At 44.5% G+C, this 21,074-nt stretch overlaps 2 protein-coding genes across 3 annotated transcripts in view; one reads left to right on the top strand and one right to left on the bottom strand.

The window, feature by feature from the left end:
* The window catches only part of TRPC4AP (transient receptor potential cation channel subfamily C member 4 associated protein), a 36,504-nt gene extending 31,320 nt beyond the window's left edge, over positions 1–5,184 (top strand). The window contains exons 14-19 of the mRNA XM_056844985.1: positions 472–562; positions 902–1,042; positions 1,131–1,239; positions 2,143–2,255; positions 2,393–2,599; positions 4,651–5,184. Of these exons, the coding sequence (XP_056700963.1) occupies positions 472–562; positions 902–1,042; positions 1,131–1,239; positions 2,143–2,255; positions 2,393–2,599; positions 4,651–4,788 (799 nt within the window). The 3' untranslated portion in view covers positions 4,789–5,184. The remainder of the gene's footprint in view (positions 1–471; positions 563–901; positions 1,043–1,130; positions 1,240–2,142; positions 2,256–2,392; positions 2,600–4,650) is intronic.
* A 4,140-nt stretch (positions 5,185–9,324) lies between these two features.
* Positions 9,325–21,074, bottom strand: part of MYH7B (myosin heavy chain 7B) — a 57,871-nt gene continuing 46,121 nt past the window's right edge. Inside the window, exons 31-42 of one of the 2 annotated variants that reach the window (XM_056844984.1) lie at positions 20,127–20,323; positions 18,715–19,064; positions 17,069–17,193; positions 16,167–16,282; positions 15,758–15,950; positions 15,315–15,518; positions 14,371–14,496; positions 12,623–12,793; positions 11,013–11,117; positions 10,505–10,600; positions 10,027–10,164; positions 9,325–9,446 (exon numbers count right to left, since the gene is read on the bottom strand). In XM_056844984.1, the coding sequence (XP_056700962.1) occupies positions 9,444–9,446; positions 10,027–10,164; positions 10,505–10,600; positions 11,013–11,117; positions 12,623–12,793; positions 14,371–14,496; positions 15,315–15,518; positions 15,758–15,950; positions 16,167–16,282; positions 17,069–17,193; positions 18,715–19,064; positions 20,127–20,323 (1,824 nt within the window). In that variant the 3' untranslated portion in view covers positions 9,325–9,443. The remainder of the gene's footprint in view (positions 9,447–10,026; positions 10,165–10,504; positions 10,601–11,012; positions 11,118–12,622; positions 12,794–14,370; positions 14,497–15,314; positions 15,519–15,757; positions 15,951–16,166; positions 16,283–17,068; positions 17,194–18,714; positions 19,065–20,126; positions 20,324–21,074) is intronic. The other variant, XM_056844983.1, reaches the window with a different exon arrangement.

The following is a 21,074-nucleotide window of genomic DNA, read 5'->3' as shown; positions in this document are numbered from 1 at the left end:
TCCACATGCAGCCAGAGCTTTGTAAAAGAGGGTGTAAAAAAAAAAGGTAAAATGTTCCCTGTGCAAGCACCGGGTCATTCCTGACCCATGGGGTGACATCACATCCCGACATTTCCAAGGCAGACTTTGTTTACGGGGTGGTTTGCCAGTGCCTTCCCCAGTCATCTTCCCTTTACCTCCAGCAAGCTGGATACTCGTTTTACTGACCTTGGAAGGATGGAAGGCTGAGTCAACCTTGAGCCGGCTACCTGCAACCAACTTCCGTCGGGATCGAACTCAGGTTGTGAGCAGAGCTTTTGACTGCAGTACTGCAGCTTACCACTCTGCGCCACGGGGCTCTTAAAAGAGGGTGTAGATCTTATCAATTCTGACTTACATATGCATAATGGATCGCTCAGGGTTTTTGTTTTAATTTGGAAGTATCCAGAAATTCCTTGCTTATCAAGCTTTTCATTTTGTTCTGTGTCTCAGGTTTTGGCAAGCCAGGGCAGTTGAGAGTTTCTTACGAGGTGCTACTTCCTATGCAGATCAGATGTTCCTGTTAAAAAGAGGGCTCCTAGAGGTAATGCTTATTTTTAGCACAAGTTTTTGTGATACCAGCTTTGTAAAATTTAATTTTATGCCCAGAAGCTGCTTGTAAGCTGGACTTTTAATATGAGTTGGTCACTATTGCAGTAAGGGGTAGAGAACGTTTGGGTTTGCCTAAACTTTTGAAAGTCTCTACTGCGCCCTCACAGCTGATTCCACACTTGTAAAATATTAGGTTTAATCCTCTGTCAAATCTTAGCACACTTTTGAACTAGGTCACTTCTGTCCTGTTTAAAAAAAAAACAAAACATGAAAGTGTTTCTCAATACATGACTTCATTTTGAATTTATGTTAGTTTTTTTTTCCTTGCCAGCATATTCTCTATTGCATAGTGGACAGTGAGTGCAAATCACGAGATGTCCTTCAGAGTTACTTTGACCTTTTGGGAGAACTAATGAAATTCAACATAGATGCTTTCAAGAGATTCAACAAGTACATCAATACAGATGAAAAGGTATAGCTAAACCCCCAGTTTCAAATGAAATCTCAGTGTTTATACATTGGACAGAGCCTAATCTCTCCCTGCTTGCTTTCTTTTCAAGTTTCAGATATTTTTGCACCAAATCAACAGTTCGCTAGTTGATTCCAACATGCTAGTTCGTTGCATTACTTTATCTCTGGACCGGTTCGAAAGCCAGTCGGATATTAAAGGTAATAAGTTGCTCACTTATTTGGAAGCAAGTTATGGCTTTTAAAATGTGTCTAAGGCTTATTCAAACAACAGCACCTCCAGCATGTGATGGCTGCTGCAAATCGTTCTGAAATTGCTGGACATGTTGATTCTTTGAAAGCGGTATGTTGTTGCTATCACACATGAGATTGAGTTATTTGCATATTCAGATGTGGGCTTCCAGTGTCCAGCATACCCAGCCGTTTCACACAGATTTCCAGCAGCCATCATGTGGTTGTATGAACTGGCCACAGGAAATGAGCAGAACTACTAATACTGTGTGTACTGTGTGCACCAACTTGGAACTATGAAATGTTACCACAGTGTGGTGTAGTGGTTAAAAGTGGTGGTTTGGAGCAGTGGAGTCTGATCTGGAGAACTGGGTTTGATTCCCCACTCCTCCACATGAGCGGTGGAGGCTAATCTGGTGAACTGGATTTGTTTCCCCACTCGTACACACAAAGCCAGCTGGGTGACCTTGGGCAAGTTACAGTTCTGTTGAGAGCTCTCTCGGCCCCACCTACCTCACAGGGCGTCTGTTGTGGGGAGGGGAAGGGAAGGCGATTGTAAGCCGGTTTGAGTCTCCCTTAAGTGGTGGAGAAAGTCGGCATATAAAAACCAACTCTTCTACTTGATTCCTTAGTTAAGCACCAGTTATTACTGCTGTATGAGTTGCTGTCAAAGGTTTTCACTGAAGTTCACAAACTAGTGATTTTGAAGAACACCTTAGCTTTCAATGATGAGCTTGTCTCTGTCCTGTCTGTATAATAACTACATTGCTGATGGAAGCAACTTGGCAATGACATCTGACTTAGTAATGTGATGGTGTGGTTCGATTGTCCCTCCTTTATAAAATCTTAACCACTGGCTTGTTTTCTCTGCAGTTGCAGAAGTCTTGTCTGAGTGTCGCCTGCTCTCATACATGTCCCAGATAAACATGAGAATGTCCTTCCTTTTTCGGCTCATTAATATTATTCATGTACAGACGCTCACACAGGTAAACAGCTGGGGCTGAGATACCATGGAAATGTTGACACCTGATGTGATGGGTGTTTCCTTTTGGGCTCGAGATCCATAAATTGGCTTTGGGATACCTAGTTCCGATAATCTTCATTTTTATTTTCTTTACTTTAGGAAAACGTTAGTTGCTTGAATACAAGTTTAGTTATTTTAATGCTGGCCCGAAGGAAAGACAAGCTCCCCTTCTATCTGCGTAAGCTACAAGAGATGGAGTACATGGAGAAATACCCTGGCTTCATCCTGAATAACTTCCACAGTCTTCTGCGTTTCTGGCAACAGCATTACCTCAACAAGGACAAAGACAGCACCTGCTTAGAAAATGTATACCAGCCATTCCATCTCCTTTATTACGTTATTTATTTAGCATATTTTAATCCTGCTTTTCTCTTCTGTGGGGCCCCAAAGTGCTTTGCAAAAATTACTGATACAGTTTAAAGAAATTTAAACAAACAAAATCACATGTTGAAGAAACAAAAAAGCAAAAGGTACACAAAACTCCCTCAGTTAGGCTGGTGTCCCCACCTGGTTAGTCCATCAGGCCATAGGATGTGAACCAAGGGCCACACCCTTTGCCTTGTGCCCGGGCCACACCCAGGCTTTAAGTGCCTGCAACAGGAGAAAGGCAAGCACCCACCCTACCTAAATCGTACAAGCTGGCAGCCATTTTCCCAAAATTCCTCCTGCTGCTGAAACAGCCCCCAGCCACGCCCAGGCTTTCAGTGCCCTCCTGCTGTTACACTGAACTCCACTTCCCTTGTTGTATCATCTTCTGCTGTGTAGCCCATTGGAATAGAAAGAGCTTTTTTGAAGGATTAAATCAAATAGGTGTTCTGGTCACGCTACCAGTTGTTAAACTATGGCCAGTGTGGCGTGATGGCACAGTGTATTTTATTGAATGTGAGGAAAGTGAGGAATTTAAATGCAGTGAAAGGGGCTATGTTTAATTAGTATGTTATTAATGTAGGCAATTTTTATGCTGCACTGTGTCAGCTGAGTGAAACCACTGCGTTGAACCTTAAGCGTATTAAACAGGGTTGTATGTTTTGGCTAATACAGAAAGGCTGTTGGTAGAAGAACCTGCATGATTGGTTTATGCTTCTGAGGGCACCATCCCAGCCTCTGTGTGCTAAGAGAAAGGTGTACCGTGTATCTCACAGCTGTCCCCCAAAACACCCCATGATTAGCAAGGAAATTCCAGTGCATGTTCTGATGCTATACTTTCTGTTAGAGAAGCATCTGCTGTGTGATGTCTATGGTAAAATAGGTATGGGAAGTGCTTTCAGGATCATATCTTAGTATTGCGTGCAGAATTCCTGTATCCTGTGAAATGGTGTTTAAAAGAAAAGCAAGCTTCTTACTCTTATAGCTGTAAAGGTGGAGTGGATTCCATACTGGAGTGGATTCCTTTCTGTCACAGTGACTAGTATAAGGAAATCTTACCAAATAGCCTCTCTGCAAACGAGCATAATTTATATAATCAGCAGACCTCTGCTTTTCTTTACATAGGGTATTTGTACTTAACTGCTTAGTGTCCAGCTCAGTATGAGAGGAATATTTAGAATGAGGTGAGCCACTGCAAAGCCACTGCACTGAGTGGACACCAAAAGAACAGGAAGTCTAATTCTGAGTTGTTGGGTTAATCACCGTACTCTAGTCATAGGACTGTTTAATTCTGAGATGAAAACAGATTTTTATCTTAAGTAAAGCAGCTTTTATTGAGCCACTTGTGCTCACAAAGCAATGTGTCAAGCCTTCAGGCAGAATTCCATGTTAAATCTACTTTTCAAAAAACTTAAAACGAGTTTATTTTTTTAAACCAACTCTGCCCATTCACATACTTTCCAAAGCAGGACGGGTGGGAACTGTGCATGCACGTTCTCTGATGTCAATTCAAGGGGTCTTTATGTTTCTCTGTGCTTGGCCCATGGGTGAGGATAGGACTATATTTCTGTTCAGAGCCCTTGGTGGTATGTTGAAGCGCTAGTACCAAATGCAGCTAAGCTTTGGTGGCATTTCATAGAATCATAGTTGGAAGAGACCACCAGGGTCATCTAGTCCAACCCCCTGCACAATGCAGGAAATTCACAACTACCTCCCCCCCACAAACCCCCAGTGACCCCTACTCCATGCCCAGAAGTTGGCCAAGATGCCCTCCCTCTCATCATCTGCTTAAGGTCATAGAATCAGCATTGCTGACAGATGGCCATCTAACCTCCTCTTAAAAACCTCCAGGGAAGGGGAGCTTACCACCTCCCGAGGAAGCCTGTTCCACTGAGGAACTGCTCTAACTGTTAGAAAATTCTTCCTAATGTCTAGACATTTGCTGTTTGACCGTAGCCAGAACTTCACTCTCTTTTCCCCCTCCTTTACAGAGTTCATGTATTAGTTTCTCCTACTGGAAAGAGACTGTATCTATACTGCTGAGTCCGGATCAGACATCACCTTGTGCCATAGTTAGCTACATTGACAAGGCATACATGGACATCGACAGAGATTTCACCGAGGAGTGAGGCTCCGGCTTCCAACGAACTGTTCTTCAGAGGGAATCTTGCAGGCAATGGATTTTCAGGGATAGACTGTGTGTGTACTGTGTGTGCCAGCTTGGAACTTTGGAATGTTACCACATTTTTCCTTCTCCCCACCCCCTCCCAGCTCTCTTCAAAGAACAAGACTCCACAAACTTCCCGGGCGACATATTCAGGGATGTTCGTGTTCTGTAAAGAATTGTCTGCGAAAAGCCCGGCCTTTCCAGCTCAGTGTGGCTAGAATCAGTTGAGTTTGATAGATGGGATTCTTGGGACATGCAGTTATTAGCTGTGGCACTTCCTCCCGGTTTACCAGAATTAGATTTTAAAGCACAGACAACTCTCTGGGCCATCTGTAAGCAAACAGACCGGTGTTACGGGCACAAGAATGCACACCAGGCACACTCAAGCCACCATTGAAGGGTATTTTATACTTTCCTTTGAATTAAGATTTAGAACTGACTGTTTGGGGGGGGTATTCTTTTTTTTTTTTAATTCTTGAAGGAAATAGCTCTTCGCCTCTTTGCAAAACTATTTTGGAATTGCTCCCTCATGATCTGTGTCCAGACCTCCCGTTTTGTTTCGTTGTGGTATTGCATTCGGAAGTATCTCTGTTCCTGCTCTCCGTTCTGTGGAAATCTCTTGTCTCCAGCTGATTTTTACAGTGTTGTGTAGAACAGACATACATTGTGCTGATGGAATTAGTCTGAAACCTAGCCTTGTCTGGGTGCTAATTTAAAATTTACTGATTCCCCTCCCTACTCTTAATCATTGCAGCCTGACCATTTGTCAGTAACCAGTGTGAGCTGAAAGTTGCCTTCTGCAGTCCTGCTTTGGCCGAATATGCAATCCATCTTGAACAGCAGTCATGCTAACCTGCAATTCTGGGAATTTAGGCTTAGGCTACAATTGCAAATTAACTCCTTTAATTCTGATGTATGTATTTTTATTCCTGAAATATAATAGTTAACAGAAGGTGTCCATTCTTTATCTTTTGGTATTGGTATTAGATGCTGCCAGTGCTATTGGGTTTACCTTGAGCTTCAGATGAATTGTTCAGCAAATTCTGGCCTTGCTGTTGTATCTGCCAGTATTAAAGCAGGCTACTTGAAATATGAATAATGTTTGGAGTTTAAAAAACACACCAATCTCTCTAGAGTGAACGTTTCTTTGCAATACTGTGCTAAAGCACTTTGAAGGGTTTTAGAAAGCATTAAGAACCCTTTTCTTTCCCTCAGTTTTAATTATTCCAATTGCCCCTTCATGTGTAAATATCCTGAAATATTTTTCCTTTGCAGAGGAAAGTGTCCACTTCTCAGGCATTGTGACACAATGATTTTCTCGGAAGGAAAAATAGATGCAAAGGAATTGGCCCTCAGCTACTCAAATGGTTTTGTTGTGTCCGAGCGAAATGTAATAATTTGGGGGAAAGGAGAATTTAAACTACCCGTTCCCTCTCCCATCATCTTTGCCCTGCACTGTTTGCTGCACCTTATTTCCAGGTCACGGTAATGGAGAGAGCATCAGCGTGTGGTTGGTTTCAACATTGATATTATCTTAATTATTGAAATATTTTCTGGGGGGAAACAAACTGAAGCCTCCCACTTCTAAAATAAAAAGAAAGGTATTGTTTTCACACAAAGTCTGATCTCCTTAATTTGAAGAGTCCAAATTGGTTATGCATTTGTTAGCGGAATAAACTAACGCTTGCGATGATTTATGTTTGTCATCCTTTGTAGTTCATCTTCAAATGCAGCATTAAATGGAAACATAGGTGCAAATAGCATACCTGCTGTACTGCAGCAACTACCTGTAGTCTTTAAAGGAAGAAATATACCAAGTATATGTTTAAATATCTCTTTGAGGAACTTAGTTCCACAGTTCTGGCTTCACACAACCACATGCGTGTAACAGATGCCACTCGCAAATGAGTCCATAAGTTGGGAGAGCCTTTGACATAAGTAGCCGCCTCTAGATTTTAAGACTGTCTTTACTGGGTTAATTGTGTAATAGCCGTACACTTCAAGATAAACTCTCAAATAAGTCTGGATGCCTTTTGCAGCAGTTTTCAGTATCACATCCATATGCGCTGCCCTAAATCTGCAAAGAAAACACTAAAACCTAATATTTACCACTGGTTTTCCCCTTAATGGTTAGGCTGCTTTTTTATCCTTACAGTTTGGCTTGAGTGAGACTGATCTCCCTAGTGAAAACTCCTTAACTACATCTGGAGGCAGCTCAGTGGTTTCAGCCATCACGCTCTGTACAAGTTTGGGGTTTATTGGTATCAGCTATTTCAAGGACATGGGTTGGGAATATTTGACTCAGGCCACACCATTTGCCTTCTAGTTCTCACAAGGAACTTCTGGGTCTGAAAATTCTTCCGTCACAGCTACTCCTGTGGAACCTTCTCTGCAAATGTATAGAGACTGCAATGAAAAATTGGATTAAATGCAAATGACTATTATGAAGAGTGACACCCATGAATGACATGTGGCTGGAAAACTAAAGAGGCCCCTGATGACTAAGTTGACTTTGGTTTGGTTATTGCTAAAAGGAATGGCAGAAGTGGCCAGCAAATGTTCCTGGAAATTTTAAATATGTCAAATGGGCTGTGATGTTCATGCTGCTCAGATTAATGCTGATTTACTAACAGCACATAAACATGTTAAATGGTAACTATTAAAGAATTTTATTTTAAAAAATATGCTTGGAAAAATGTCATTCTTTTGTTTACCAAACCTTCATATTAGAGAGTTCCAGAAAGGTTTATGTGCTTTTCTGCATTATCATTTTCTTCGCTTGTGTGTTCCTGTTGCTTGAGGGGAGGGTTCTGTTCCTATGTCTTTTGCTCCCTCTATTGGTCGATTCGATATTACATCACTTTGGCATAAAAACCTGTAGCTGCAAGGTGTAATATCGAATCTATCACTAGAGAGAGCAAAACACATGCTCTAAGTTTAAGTACAAGCTGCTAAATTTAAGTACAGAAAGTTCCACGTATTTAGAAAACAAGAATCTTTCAAGTGGCAGCCTGTAGCCTGGAAACAGAACATGTCCTTGTAAGGAGGCAGCTATTCTACCTCCTTGTTTGTCCTCACGAAGGGTCTGCCCTGTGGCTTGCCAGGAGATGGAACCAACAAAACCCATGAAATAGGCTTGGAACCTAGATGGTTGAGCCACAATAATTAAAAATAATATTATAAATATATATTTATTATGTGCAATTGTGCTTTAAAAGAGTTAAAAACTTAAGCTTCAAACAGTAAATTGCATACATATAAGGAATCACATTATACCAATTGAGCTGTCTTATGTGATTCCTTATATGTATGTAATTTACCATTTGAAACACATTGTTGCAACACAAGTGTATGCATGTGTACAACCACTCTTTTGGTTTGCTGCCCAAATGAAAAATGTGTTTGTGAACTGGGATAGCACAGAAGCTGTTGTCGTAGCTTGGACTTGCTTTCTGGATTTAAAAGCTCTCGGGCAGGGCATCCAGTGATGTGCAGAGGCCTCATGTTCACTAGGGAAGGCACACTTTTGGTTTTTGTCCTGCTGCTAATGAGGAAGCAGGACTGCTGCCTGGGTGTCTTGTCTTTTTGGACCAAGAGGCTTCTTGAAAGCAAAACTGCTGTCTTCTTTTTAATCCCTTTTCCTGCTCTCCATCCACCGCTAGTTCTGATTTGTGCTAGATTTGAAGGCTCCTGGGAATAGTGAAGGGAGTGGATTGATGCCAGCCCTACAGGCTTCACTACCGGCAGGTCATCCAGGCCCATGAACACTTCTGCTGCTGTTAGAGCTTCCAGGTTCTCCCACCCGTAGCAGTAATCCACTCTGCAGCTTGTGGAGGCTCCTTCAGCTTCATGCAGATGGGAGGTCAAAGCATGTCAGCCACTAGCGCTCCTTCTCTGGTGGAAAGCCAAGGAAGCCCCCTCCCCCTGCTTTCCACGCAGTGTTTAACAGGTCTTCCTGTAAGGCTGCTAAGAAAACCAATTGGCAATCAACTGGATTACTGAATATCCCATCAGTGCATGCCCTCTGTCCAATATGGAATAAAATACTAGATGAACCACAAAAGTTCATTCTTTGATGGACATCAAGGCCCTGTATTTCACTTTTTCTAATCATTTTTAACTGTTAACATCTAGGTGTGTCCTTTCAACTTTCCCTTATGATATTTGTTGACTATTGGTCTCATGCTGGTATTTAGCCTTAGATGGAGGCTAGGTGGATCCTTGGCAGTAACCTTTTCCCCTGCCCTCCATCTTTGATAGTTTCACTGTATGCGTTTGTGTGTTCATACTTGTTTTGAGTTGGGGGCATGTAACTGGATCTCAGCTGTTGTATTTCCAATATAGGGAATAACTGATTTGCTTTCTCCATCCCCAAATTTGAAGCCTCTACAAGTCTGTGGGTGGAAGGAGACACCCATCATTGGATTTTCTCTTAGAAAGAACCTTCGTGACCAATGTTCACATCTCCAATGCTTACAAAAGGGTCAGAGCCTTCTGGTCATGAATACTAATCTTTATTTACTAACTACAGAGATGACAATGGCTGTTGCAACCATTTACATCCATACGCAGGCAGGCATGAGGGAAGAGGGTTGCTTCGCAGCTTCATTCTTCATGCTACTAGAAGAAGAGAAGAGTTGGTTTTTATACCCTGCTTTTCTCTTACCTTTAAGGAGTCAAAAAGCGGCTTACAATCACTTTCCCTTCCCCTCCCCAAAACAGACACCTTATGAGGAAGGGTTGGAAGAGAGTTCTGAGAGAACTGTGACTAGCCCAGGGTCACCCAGTAGGCTTCATATGGAGGAGTGGGGAAGCAAACCCGGTTCACCAGATTAGAGTCCGCCACTCATGTGGAAGAGCAGGGAATCAAACCTGGTTCTCCAGATTAGAGTCCACTACTCTTAACCACTACACCACGCTGGCTCTAAGAAAAAAACACAGGCTTGATCAGCTGCAATATGCAGCAGCTTCCTAAGTTTCCTCCCACTTGGCTTGTCCAAGAGTTGGTTAATTTGTAGCCCTTGGATGCAGTTGCAGCCATAACACACATCTGTAGCCTGCAAAGGTGGCACTTGGTCCATCTTGCAAAGAAGTTCAGTACTGTATTGGTTCAAAGCCAATTTTGGCCTGCTAGCTTTTTCCTTAGCATCCTCAGGATGAATCTCATCTTCCTGTAGCTTCTTTCCAGCTCTGCTCTTACCTTCAATGTTACGACCTCCCTAGTGCGAGTCCGCAGCTTGTTCACTTGCGTCTCGGCAATGTCAGCCCTCTCCTCGGCATCGTCTAGCTCGTGCTGCACCTTCCGGTATTTTACCAGGTTGGAGTTGGCCTGCTGCTCCTAGGAGTGGAAGAAGCAAAACATACAGTCTGCCTTGTGTGATGTTCAGAGAGGAAACCACTGTGCCAAATGTTGGCTCTGCCAGGCATATGGCAAAGGACTATGGGTGGTGGTGAAACATCATTGTGCTATCTGAGCATCGATAGATGAGCTTATGCCCAGTTTGAGAAGACTTGCCCTGAATGCTGTCCTATCTGAACAGCCGTGAGTGGGCCCATTAAAGACTATCTGATGATTAAAAGTGTCATTCATGATCCTTGCAGGGCCAAAGAGGTCTATGAGCAGAGCCTGGTTCTTCCTGCCTTGGGAAAGAGGCTTGCCCACATAGAGTTATACTTACTGCTTCCTCAAACTGGCGCTTGTAGCTCTTGACTTTGCTCTGTAACTTGTCAATCAGCTCCTGCATGCGTGCCAGGTTCTTTCTATCCTCTTCAGTCTGAAAAAGTAATCGTTAGGGCTCAGTTGGCTCAGCTTCAGTGTACTCTCAACTCCATTCTATACATGACAGCTTCACTTTCCACAGAATAAACATGCTGTTTTCTGCTCTCCCTTTTTTCTCTAGGAGCACCCCATGTCTGTCTCCTGGATCAGCAGAAGGTGCCTTGTGAAACTCAGCAACTCTCTTCTTCCACTCTTCCTGTAGTACTTTTCCTTTATCTCTCTTTCCCCGCCCATTCCTTCCTAGGGCACTATGCATGGATACAGTACACAGATGTGCAATGTGGGCAAGCCAAGTCAGCCCATATCCTAGGTCTTCCCTTTGATCAACATGATGCAGGAACAAGGGCGTTGACGAGTGCTGTTAATAGATAGGAACTGATGAGAAAGAGCTGAAGTAGCGGCCATACCTGGTAAGTCAATTCCTTGATCTTGCGTTCATATTTGCGAATACCCTTCTGAGTCTCCGCATACTTCTTCTGTTCTACATCTAACTCTCCTTCTAGTTCTCGCACCTGAAAAGGAAAAAAAATAAGGAGGTAAGTTTTTTTCTTCTTTCTGGCTTGCAGATCTAGGATGAAAGATCCAATTGCCACACTGCACGAGCCAGTAAGAATCCATGAATATGGTTTGTGGGCCTTTACCATGAAGGAGATACAGGGGACTGTCCTAGGCTACCACCTTCCACTGGAACTTTGGGTCTGAGGCTTTTGTCTCTTGGATGCTTTCACTCAGATGTTTTCTACACAGGGATGGGCTTATGTGGTTTTCCCATGGCTGCAGCAGCTGCTGATATGACCCAGTAGCAAAGGAGCTACCATTCAGCATGTTTCCTCACACTTTCCCTGACTCAGTCACCATGGTGGACATTGCCCCCATCTGTGCCATCAGGGGCTTTTCCAGGGTTTTCTTAAATCAGCAATTGACATATTGTTATAGTGTTATAACAACTGGTCTATGTGGATCTCTGAATTCCCAGCTATCACCTTAAAAAAAAAAAAAAAGTAAATATATATATCATTTTTACAAGGACCAGATACTCACTTTTTATTAATAAAAGCTGGGCATTCAAAGAACCTGCTCTATTGTTATAATAATTACAGTGCTTTAATATGTCAACTGAAGATTACAACAACAAAAAGGCCCTGTGGTGGCCAGTGGGGAGGAGATGACCATCGCAGGGCGCTGGGGCATGGAAAATGGCACCAATGTGAGCAGGACAGGGCAGATCTGAACTTTCCCATCTGCATGGGGGCCACCCTGGCTTTGCTCCAGTCATTCCTGAAATATTGCAGTAAAGCAGGGTTGGGAAAGATAGCAGGAAAGATGGAGAAGCCCAGGAGGTGCATGACGGCAGAGCAGTGCAGTGGGAAGTGATGGGAAAACCCTGCTTCCCAGCAACATCCAAGCCAGGGAAGAAACCTCTGTGTAAGTGACCTCAGTGTCAATGTAGTACACTATAGTTCCTTTACTCGGAATACCGTCATATTTTCCTCTGGGGAAAATTGCAGGACTGGGGACAAATGTGAGCAGAAGAAAGTCAAGGCAACGTGAGCAGGTCAAGTTAAATCTCAGAAGCTGGCTTTCATTTCAGTCCATTTCATTTGATGTTCAAGCCATTCTCTACAAGGGTGGGGAATAAGACCCTAGAATTCAGTGTCTGAGCCTGGAGTATGGCTGTACAGAACATATTCGGCCTTGTTATGAAAATGAAGCTTTGGGGAGCTTAGAACATCAGGAGTCCTCAAGCCCCAGTGAGCAACTGAAATAAGACAACTGCATGGGCAGCCTCAAATTGTGTGGCAGCCAGTTGGTGCTATTGAGAAAAGTTCTGCTATTGAGAGAGGACCATGCTGACAGCAATGGTCTAGCAGGCTTGAAAGTGGGCTGTACACAAATGTTTGCTAAGTCAATCCTTCCTGCTTCTAGCCTAATGGGCATAGAGGCCTTATGACCCCCTGCTGCATGAGAAAGTGACGACAGACATCGCCGCCATGCCATCCATCTCATACTCACTCACCCTGGCCTCCAGTTTCTGGATCTGCTTCTTGCCTCCTTTGAGGGCAATCTGCTCAGCCTCGTCCAGGCGCATCTGCAGGTCCTTGATGGTCTGCTCCATATTCTTCTTCATCCGCTCCAGGTGGGCACTGGTGTCTTGCTCCTTCTTCAGTTCTTCTGCCATCATGGCTGCCTGGTAGCACAAATTGTGGCTAATTGTGAGGCTTTGGATAGTCCTGCTAACTTCTCCTGTAATCAGACTTGCTAGGATAGTCTAGAGCAGGGATGTTGAACTCAATTGTTAAGAGAGCCAGATATGACATTAATGTCCTTTTGGTCGGGCCGGGCCATGCCTTGCCACCCGATTGGGTGTGTGTGTGGGGGGGTGGCCTTGGCTGGCTTGTGGGCCAGATAAAAGCTCTCAAGGGACCGAATCAGGCCAGCAGGCCTTATGTTTGACATCCCTGGTCTAGAGTAGAGGTTCCCAAACTGTGCTCCGTAAAACATCTCCTAGTGCTCCATGAAGAGATTGGAAAGACAAACACTACTGTCATTTGGTTTAGTATATAGGTGCTAGATGAAAATTAGTGCTCCATGACAAATTTCTCTCCTGAAAAGTGCTCCATGACTCAAAAAGTTTGGGAACCTCTGGTCTAGAGGATGCTAATACTGCTTGGCCGCACGTGGAAGTGGCAAGCACGGTTTGCTGAAGAACAGTACTTGAGTCTTTATTATCCATCCAACCAGCCCATCACAGGTCCTTCATTTTTGCAATGCCACCACCACCCTCATACTGAACCCTCATCTTTCAGCTCCACTTCGCCTAACCAGTTTGGCCCTATGTTTTGGTAGGCTTCTACATATATGATGCCGTAACTGTATCAGTGTCTGATATGCTACAGCTTAAACCCCATTTGCTCTTGCCTTACTGCTCCCATACACTTTGCCTAGATCTTCTCTCCCTATAGTAAAGAGGTTCCCCACCCCAACCTCCTTCTCTAAAACCCATAAGCATGTGCGCCAAGACAATGCTGGAAAAGTAAATCCTCTTCCCTCTATTTCAATGCTAGTTAGTCCTCCTACAACAGACAATAGCCTAGAGGAGAAATGAGGTAAGGCCAACCCTGGCCAATCATTGCAGAGAGGTGCCCTGGTGAAGAAGGAATAAACAGCCAGCTATATCTAGGCAGGGCTGCTACCCTGTTTGTTTCAAGGATTTCTGGTTAAACACTAAAGTGAGACAAAGTTGTGAACCTTTGCACCCCCATTCAGAGTTTGCTATCAAAAGTTAAGCCTCCAACTCAACATCATCTGAATGTCAGAATCACTTTGCCATCAAAATTTGACCTCTGACTTTTGCCAGTTCAGTGGCATCTTTCCACAATTAGTTAGCTGTCCAGCTATCGGATAATGTCTGCCAGCACACGTCAAATAAAATACTGACTGTCAAATGTAGACTAATGCTCTGTGTCACCTGTCAGCTAATGTCAAATGTTGACTTGTGTGTCAGAGACGGCCCCTACGGCCCCTAGATTTTGTATACTATCAGATGTTGATCGCTGCTACAAAAATCAGTGGGTGTCAAATGTTGATGTTAAATATCAGATATTCACCAAATACCCACTTATCAAGGTACACAAAGCAAAAGGGTGTGTGTGTGTGGAGTTTGATTCATTGCTCATCTAGGAATCTGTTAGAGATAACTGTAGCCTTTGCCACACATGCACACTGCTCTTTTTGGAGGATGCCCGCCCACTTCTGGTCCCTTACATCAGTAATCGCTTTTTTGGCCTTCTCTTCTGCATTCCGACATTCCTGCACGGCCTCCTCCACCTCAGTGCTTAGCTGGGAAATGTCTGCCTCCATCTTCTTCTTCTGGTTAATTAGGCCTGTGTTCTGGGAGAGAAAAGGAGAGTGAACAATTAGACCCATCAAGACAGGCTGCTGGGACACAGCAAAGGGAAGGGGGCACGAGGTGCTTGGCTGATATGAGAAAAGCTGAGCAGATGCTCAAGTAACAGATACCAACCAGCAGAGGACACTCTGTCATGCAATGTGTGGAGTCACTCTTTTAGTACAACAAACCAGGGATGCTTGCAATATTTTGCCGGTTTGGCTCATGTTCTGCTCACCAGTGGCAAGCAGGGAGCTGAATTTTCAACAAGCTGTTTTTCTGCCAGCAAACAAGGGGGTCCACCTCTGTTCATCAGGCCATTCCACGTATATTAGGGTTGCCAGCCAGTATATTAGGGTTGGGAATTACCTGGAGATTTTTGGGGCGGAGCCTGAAGAGGGCAGGGTTTGGGGAGGGGAGGGACTTCAATGCCATAGAGTCCAATTGCCAAAGTGGCCATTTTCTCCAGGTGAACTGATCTCTGTCAGCTGAAGAACAGTTGTAATAGCAGAAGATCTCCAGCTAGTACGTGGAGATTGGCAACCCTCACGTATGTCGTAACAGCACAGCGCAATGCAATCAGCAGCACTTGATGCAATTGACAGAGTTACTCTGTGGACCTTTGGAAGTCACCCCAAAGAGACAGTAACCTTCCTATTGCTTACCTGATCATTTAGCATTATCTTATGAGAGAGAGAGAGCATGATGCAGCGAGAGACCTTCAGTTTGGCCAGGATCACTGGCCGTGTTTCAGCCTCTGATTCACCCCCTTGAGGGTTTGCGGATACTACCTTCCTCGTAAACTGGTCTTCAGTCTCACCTGGGAGTGCAGCAGATTGACTCTCTCAGTGGCCTCTAGTAACTCCTGCTCAGCCAACTTCCTTCCACGTTCAGCCTGCTCCAGAGCTGCACGCAACTCCTCCACTTCGGCCAGCATCAGGTTGTTGCGCCTTTCCAAGGCAGCTGCCTGCTCCTTCAGGTCGTCGTTATGACGCAGGGTATCATCCAGTTCTACCTGCAAGTCCTGTCAGGAGCACCAAGAAAAAGAGTCACTTGTGCAGAAGAAACAGACAACACCTGGAAGCAGCCTAGAGAAAGAGGAAAGGCTGCCTTTAAGGCTTACTTGGATAACAGGCCTGCTCGAGATCCATTCCCTGAATGAGTGGAGCCTTTTCCCACAAACAGAACTGCGTGGACTGATACAGGAAGTTCTAGCAGGCCCAGTGAGAACAAGGCCCCATCTGAGCATGGGTCAGGACTGACCTTCATTTGGGCCTGGAGTTGCCGCACCAGTTTCTGAGACTCAGCAGCCTGGCGGTTGGCATGGCTCAGCTGTATCTCCATCTCATTCAAGTCTCCCTCCATTTTCTTCCGCAGCCTGATGGCCTCATTTCTGGCTTTGGCTTCTGCATCTAGCGAGGCCTGCATGGAGTCCATGGCCCTCTGGTGGTTTCGCCTGTAACAGTAAAGAAAGGTCGGGGGTGGGGGCACTTGACTCATAAGTGTGACACTGATGATTTTGTTGGGTCACCCATGCCCGTGCTAACAGATTTACTCTATGCTTGCTGAGAAGGCAGCAGGACACCCCCATCGACACGCTCTTCATTGCTAGTTGGCCCTCTAGGGGTTGCTGGCTTTATTCAGGAGCCCACCCAATATGTCCAGTTCCTACCTCAGGTTTTCAAATTCTTCATCCTTCTCTGCCAGTTTCCTATCGACGTCAGCCTTGATTTGGGACAGCTCTAACTGGATGCGAAGAGTCTTGCTCTCCTCATGCTCCAGGGCCCCCTGTAAACGGAAAGAGACGTAGCATTTAGTGACAGACACACTGGAGGTTCTGCTCCCTTCCCGATGAGTTTAGGTTTGATGAAACGAGGGTGACTGAAGATTAGGAACCTGGTGTTCTCTAGGATTTCTGGAACCTTAGGGGTTTTGGGGGCATATGGTAGTTTAGAATGCCCTTTTCTGACCACTAGATGCCGCTGTAGAGCTAAGTAGGCTGCCTGCTTCCTCTCTGGAGTTCCATCTGCCGAGACTCAAGGCTGGAATACAGCCAGAATCAACAGCAAGAGGAGATGGATGGTGTGGATGGAAAAGAGAGAGAAGATTGGCTAAAGAGCTGCATAGAAAAAAGGATGCTGTTTCTAAGTTCACTAACTGTGCCCCCTTCATCAACACTAGAGGAAGCTGGCAATCCTTCACCATTTCTTGTATTTTCTCAGCTTATGCAAGCCCTTTCCTTTTTAGGGAGGCCAACCTCCAGGTACTGGCTGGAGATCTCCTGCTATTACAACTGATCTCCAGCTGATAGAGATCAGTTCACCTGGAGAAAATGGCCGCTTTGGCAATTGGACTCCATGGCATTGAAGTCCCTTCCCCTCCCCCCAAACCCCACCCTCCTCAGGCTCTGCCCCAAAAATCTCCAGGTATTTCCCAACCCAGAGCTGGCAACCCTGTTCCTTTTGCTAGCCCAAATCTCTGCCACTTCCATCAGGATGTGAAGTGGACTCTGTCCTAGGCCTAGTTGGGTGGCCACAGCTCCATCCAGCTTTTCCCCAAAAATTAGAAACTCACCTCAGCCTCCTCCAGAGCAGCCTGGATCTCATTCTTTTCATTCTCCAGGCCTTTCTTCAGCTTTTCTAGCTCATGGATGGTTTTGCCACTCATGCTGATCTGATCCGTCAAATCAGTGATCTCCTCTGGTTGGGGAGAGGGGGGGGGCAGGAGTTACAGGTTTATTTGTAGTCCGATTGGCCTCAGTTACCTCAAGGGATTATTTATATTTGCCACACTTTCACCACAGGCTTTGCCACTCAACCTGCAACAAGCCAGCCATACCAGCAAGTGCCCTTACTGTTAAAAGGCTAAGCTCCGCGGTCAGAGTGCCTTTCATTATTTTCAAGCATATTACGGATTAATCATGGTACATGTCAAACAACTGAATGGTCACCTGCATGACTGATCTCAGCCCTTTTTTATTTGTATACATTGGTATTCACATGTCCTTTTTGATTCATACAAAATGCATATACCAAAGGGACTAAAGTCCTTTTCCATTAGTACAATTGATTACGTGCATGAGGAAAACATGCTACATGTGATCCTCCTGATATGCACAATCACCCTTATTGCTTGATGGGCAAACACGTATATGTTCCAGGGTTCTGCTCCGAGTATACCAAAGCAGAAAATACACATGTTGCCCCAGACAAAATGGCAATTGTGCTTATCAGAAAGGTCACATGTAGCACATTCTTCCCATCGCATGGTCAAATGTAATGGCTGAAAATGTCTCAGAAGAAAATCGGGGCAAACAAGACATGATATAATGCTTATCTCCAACAAAACTCTAAACATTTCCTGAATGTATTCAACTGGTATGACTTAAGTACACAACCATGCACAAAACAAGAGGGTATTGTACATTGTACTGGCTGTTCAGAGAATCTATTCATGCCAGCCCTGCAAAGATGTTAGCCCAAAAATGTTCATTTGTCCCCTTCCCCACAAACATTATATAGGCAGCTGGATACATTGAGCATAAAAGCAAATAAATCAGCTTTCTTCCAGTGTTCACGTTTTCTTTGCCAGGTTGTATGCGAGCAATTTTTAATCACATGGGGGGCTAGGCAAATAACTATAAGCCCAGTCTAAATTACCACAGTTCTTGAAAATCTGTATATTCTGTACTAAGAAAATCAAAATCCTGGGCTAAGAAAACCTGATCTATTCAGCCTCTACAAAGTATACAAATGAATATATATGTACTTATTTTTGATAATTTATTCTGCTTCTGCCATTGAGGAGAGCAAAGGTTATTCAGAATAATGAAGCCTCTCCTACTGGCCTCTTCCCACTGGGAATTCCGCTTAGCCTCTCCCTTTAGCTCTTGAGTTCCCATGGTCAAATCTATCCTGCAGCATTAAGGGTATTGCCTTTTGAAACAAGAAATGGCATTTGTGCACAGTAGTAACACTTGATTAAGGTTGCCAAACTCCAGGTAGTAGCTGGAGATCTCCTGCTATTACAACTGATCTCCCCAGCTGACAGAGATTAGTTCACCTGGAGAAAATGATGACTTTGGCAATTGGACTCTATGGCACTGAAGTCCCTCCCCTCCCTCTTCAGACTCTGCACCAAAAACTTCCCGCCGGTTTCAAAGAGGGACCTGGCAACCCTACACTTGATACAGTCAAAGAAGACACACACAGAGAGAGTACCTTGCAGGTTCTTGTTCTCGCGCTTGAGGGTCTCTAGATTTTCCAGGGACTCCTCATAGGCATTCTTGAGCTTGAAGAGCTCCGTGCTCAGGCTGCGGGACTCCTTCTGAGAGGACTCCAGCTCGGCCTGAGTCTCCTCGTATTTCTGCTTCCACTCGGAGATGATACGGTCAAAATTGCGCTGCTTCTTGTCCAAAGCAGCCGCAGCAGAGTTGGCTCTCTCCAAGTCAATGGACAGGTCCTCGATCTCTGTCTGCAGACGGTGCTTGGTCTTCTCCAGTGACGAGCACTTGGCATGCGCTGCTTCCACAGCCTCCTCAGCCTCCTGGAGCCGAATGGCCAGCTTCTTCCTGCAAAGGGTCCAGGAAACAGCTACGGCCATGCACTTGTAGGACATGAAACAAAACCACCTCCTACAATTCTTTGCACTTTTATGTTACCAAACAATCTTCATCAGTGTTACTGCTACATTAAGCCTGAATTTTGGAAGTTACTAACAAGAACTTGAACTTGAGGAAGCAGACAAAGGCTGGCATCCCTACTCCTCACTTGCAGTGATGAGAGAGGAGACATTTTTCTTAGACGAAGGTTCCTCCAAAACAATATTTATATTGCTTTTACACAAATGATGCCAATGTCATTGAATAGTGCTCCAAATAAAATAATGGAAGGCATATTTTCTTCTCTCCAGCTTTATACAAAGTAATAAAAATAACTAAGAATGCAAATTTTTGTATGGTCTCTTTACCAGATACAGCAAATTGAAATGGAAAAGGGAGTGGCTGAAGGAAAAAAGAGAGCCAAAGGAGAGACGCAAAATGGAAAGGGTGTGGTTAAAGGCAAAGGGGGGTTGTACAAAAGGGGAAAGGGAGTCCAGTTATATTCTATCACCCAAGGCCCACACAAACCTGGAACTGACCTGTCCTAGATCTTAGTCCAATACTCTAACCCAGGGGTCCCCAACCTTTATGAGCCTGCAGGCACCTATGAAGTTCTGGCACAGTGCCACCACAAAATGGCTGCCACAAATTCACTGCTGCAGGAGATGGAGACAGCCACAAACTGGCTGCCACAGCTACCCTTCAGTCACACAGTGAAGATCCTTGTGCTGTGGTGGTAGCTGCTGCCAAAGGAAGATTTTTAACAATCAGCACAGCCAATCAAATCCCCAATGGGCAATCAGAAGCCTTGCTAAGTAAAAACCCAACCTGGCCTCACCCACTTTTTAAAACGATGGCAGGCACCATGGTGGAGATCCCTGCTCTAACCGCTACAGCACACTAACTCTTTGCTATTTCTTATAACCGAAAGATGCCTTTGGACACAATTAGAATGCCAAACATGAGCAAAGGTGCTTTGGTCCTGGTGCCACATAATTTTATTTCACAGGAATGACTGTCACAGGGCCTTACTTAGCTTCTTCTAACTCCTCTGTTCTCTGGATGGCATCCGTTTCATATTTGGTCCTCCACTGGGCCACTTCAGCGTTGGCCTTCGACAGAGACCGCTGCAGTTCTCCCTTGGCTTCCACTTCCTCCTCATACTGCTCTCTCAGAAGATCACAGTCATGGCGGGATGCTTGTAAAGCATGAGCCAAAGCATTTTTGGACTAGAAAGTTGAAATTAAAAAGGTTAACGTTAAAGCAAGGCTTAAGCTATCGGAGTGATTCATGTTTCTCTGGCTGTCTAAAACATTCAACTAGATCTTGACAAATGTTTTTTCACAGGGACATAGATAGCCATGACTATCTACGAATATGGCTGCCCTCTAAGCCATGAATATGTACAGTATGCAAACCGTAGGTAGGAGGAGCTGTTTAGTCTGAATGGTATCTTTATGGACACTGTTCGAGAGGACCGAGCACAGGTATCCAAGCAGGTGCTCTGGGAGATCAAGACAGGCTAAGCAGGCCCGAAAACACTAACAGATCCCCACTCATTCCACAAATGGACCATCCACTAGTATGCCAACACGAAACAACTTCCCTGTCTTTGACCCCATCAAAGATGAACTTGAAATCATTGCTTTGATAACCACACAGAGAATAATCAAGGCTACTTTCAGTTCCCTATTAAAAAGCAAAGTCTTTCCCATTCTAGTCATTTTAGCAGTTTTGGTTTTTTTCATGTTATTTAAACAATACTTATTTTTTAAATATATTTTCCCTGAAGGTGCAATATTATCTGTATGGGAATGCTCCAGGCCCAGAGCTCAATTCAATCCACAGCCCAAGCCATGTGCCCTGAAAGCTCCTTCATCCTAAGAGTTAGAGCTGTGATTTTTTAGAGTTGCAGAAAGAGCGCTCTGTGTATGTTCAGAGATACTTCTCTTTATACATACTTCAAACGTTCTAGGTTGG

The sequence above is a fragment of the Euleptes europaea genome, chromosome 2 (genome assembly GCF_029931775.1).
Source record: "Euleptes europaea isolate rEulEur1 chromosome 2, rEulEur1.hap1, whole genome shotgun sequence".
NCBI lineage: Eukaryota > Metazoa > Chordata > Lepidosauria > Squamata > Sphaerodactylidae > Euleptes > Euleptes europaea.
The sequence above is the reverse complement of the archived record's forward strand: the minus strand, read 5'-3'. Positions and strand labels throughout refer to the sequence as shown.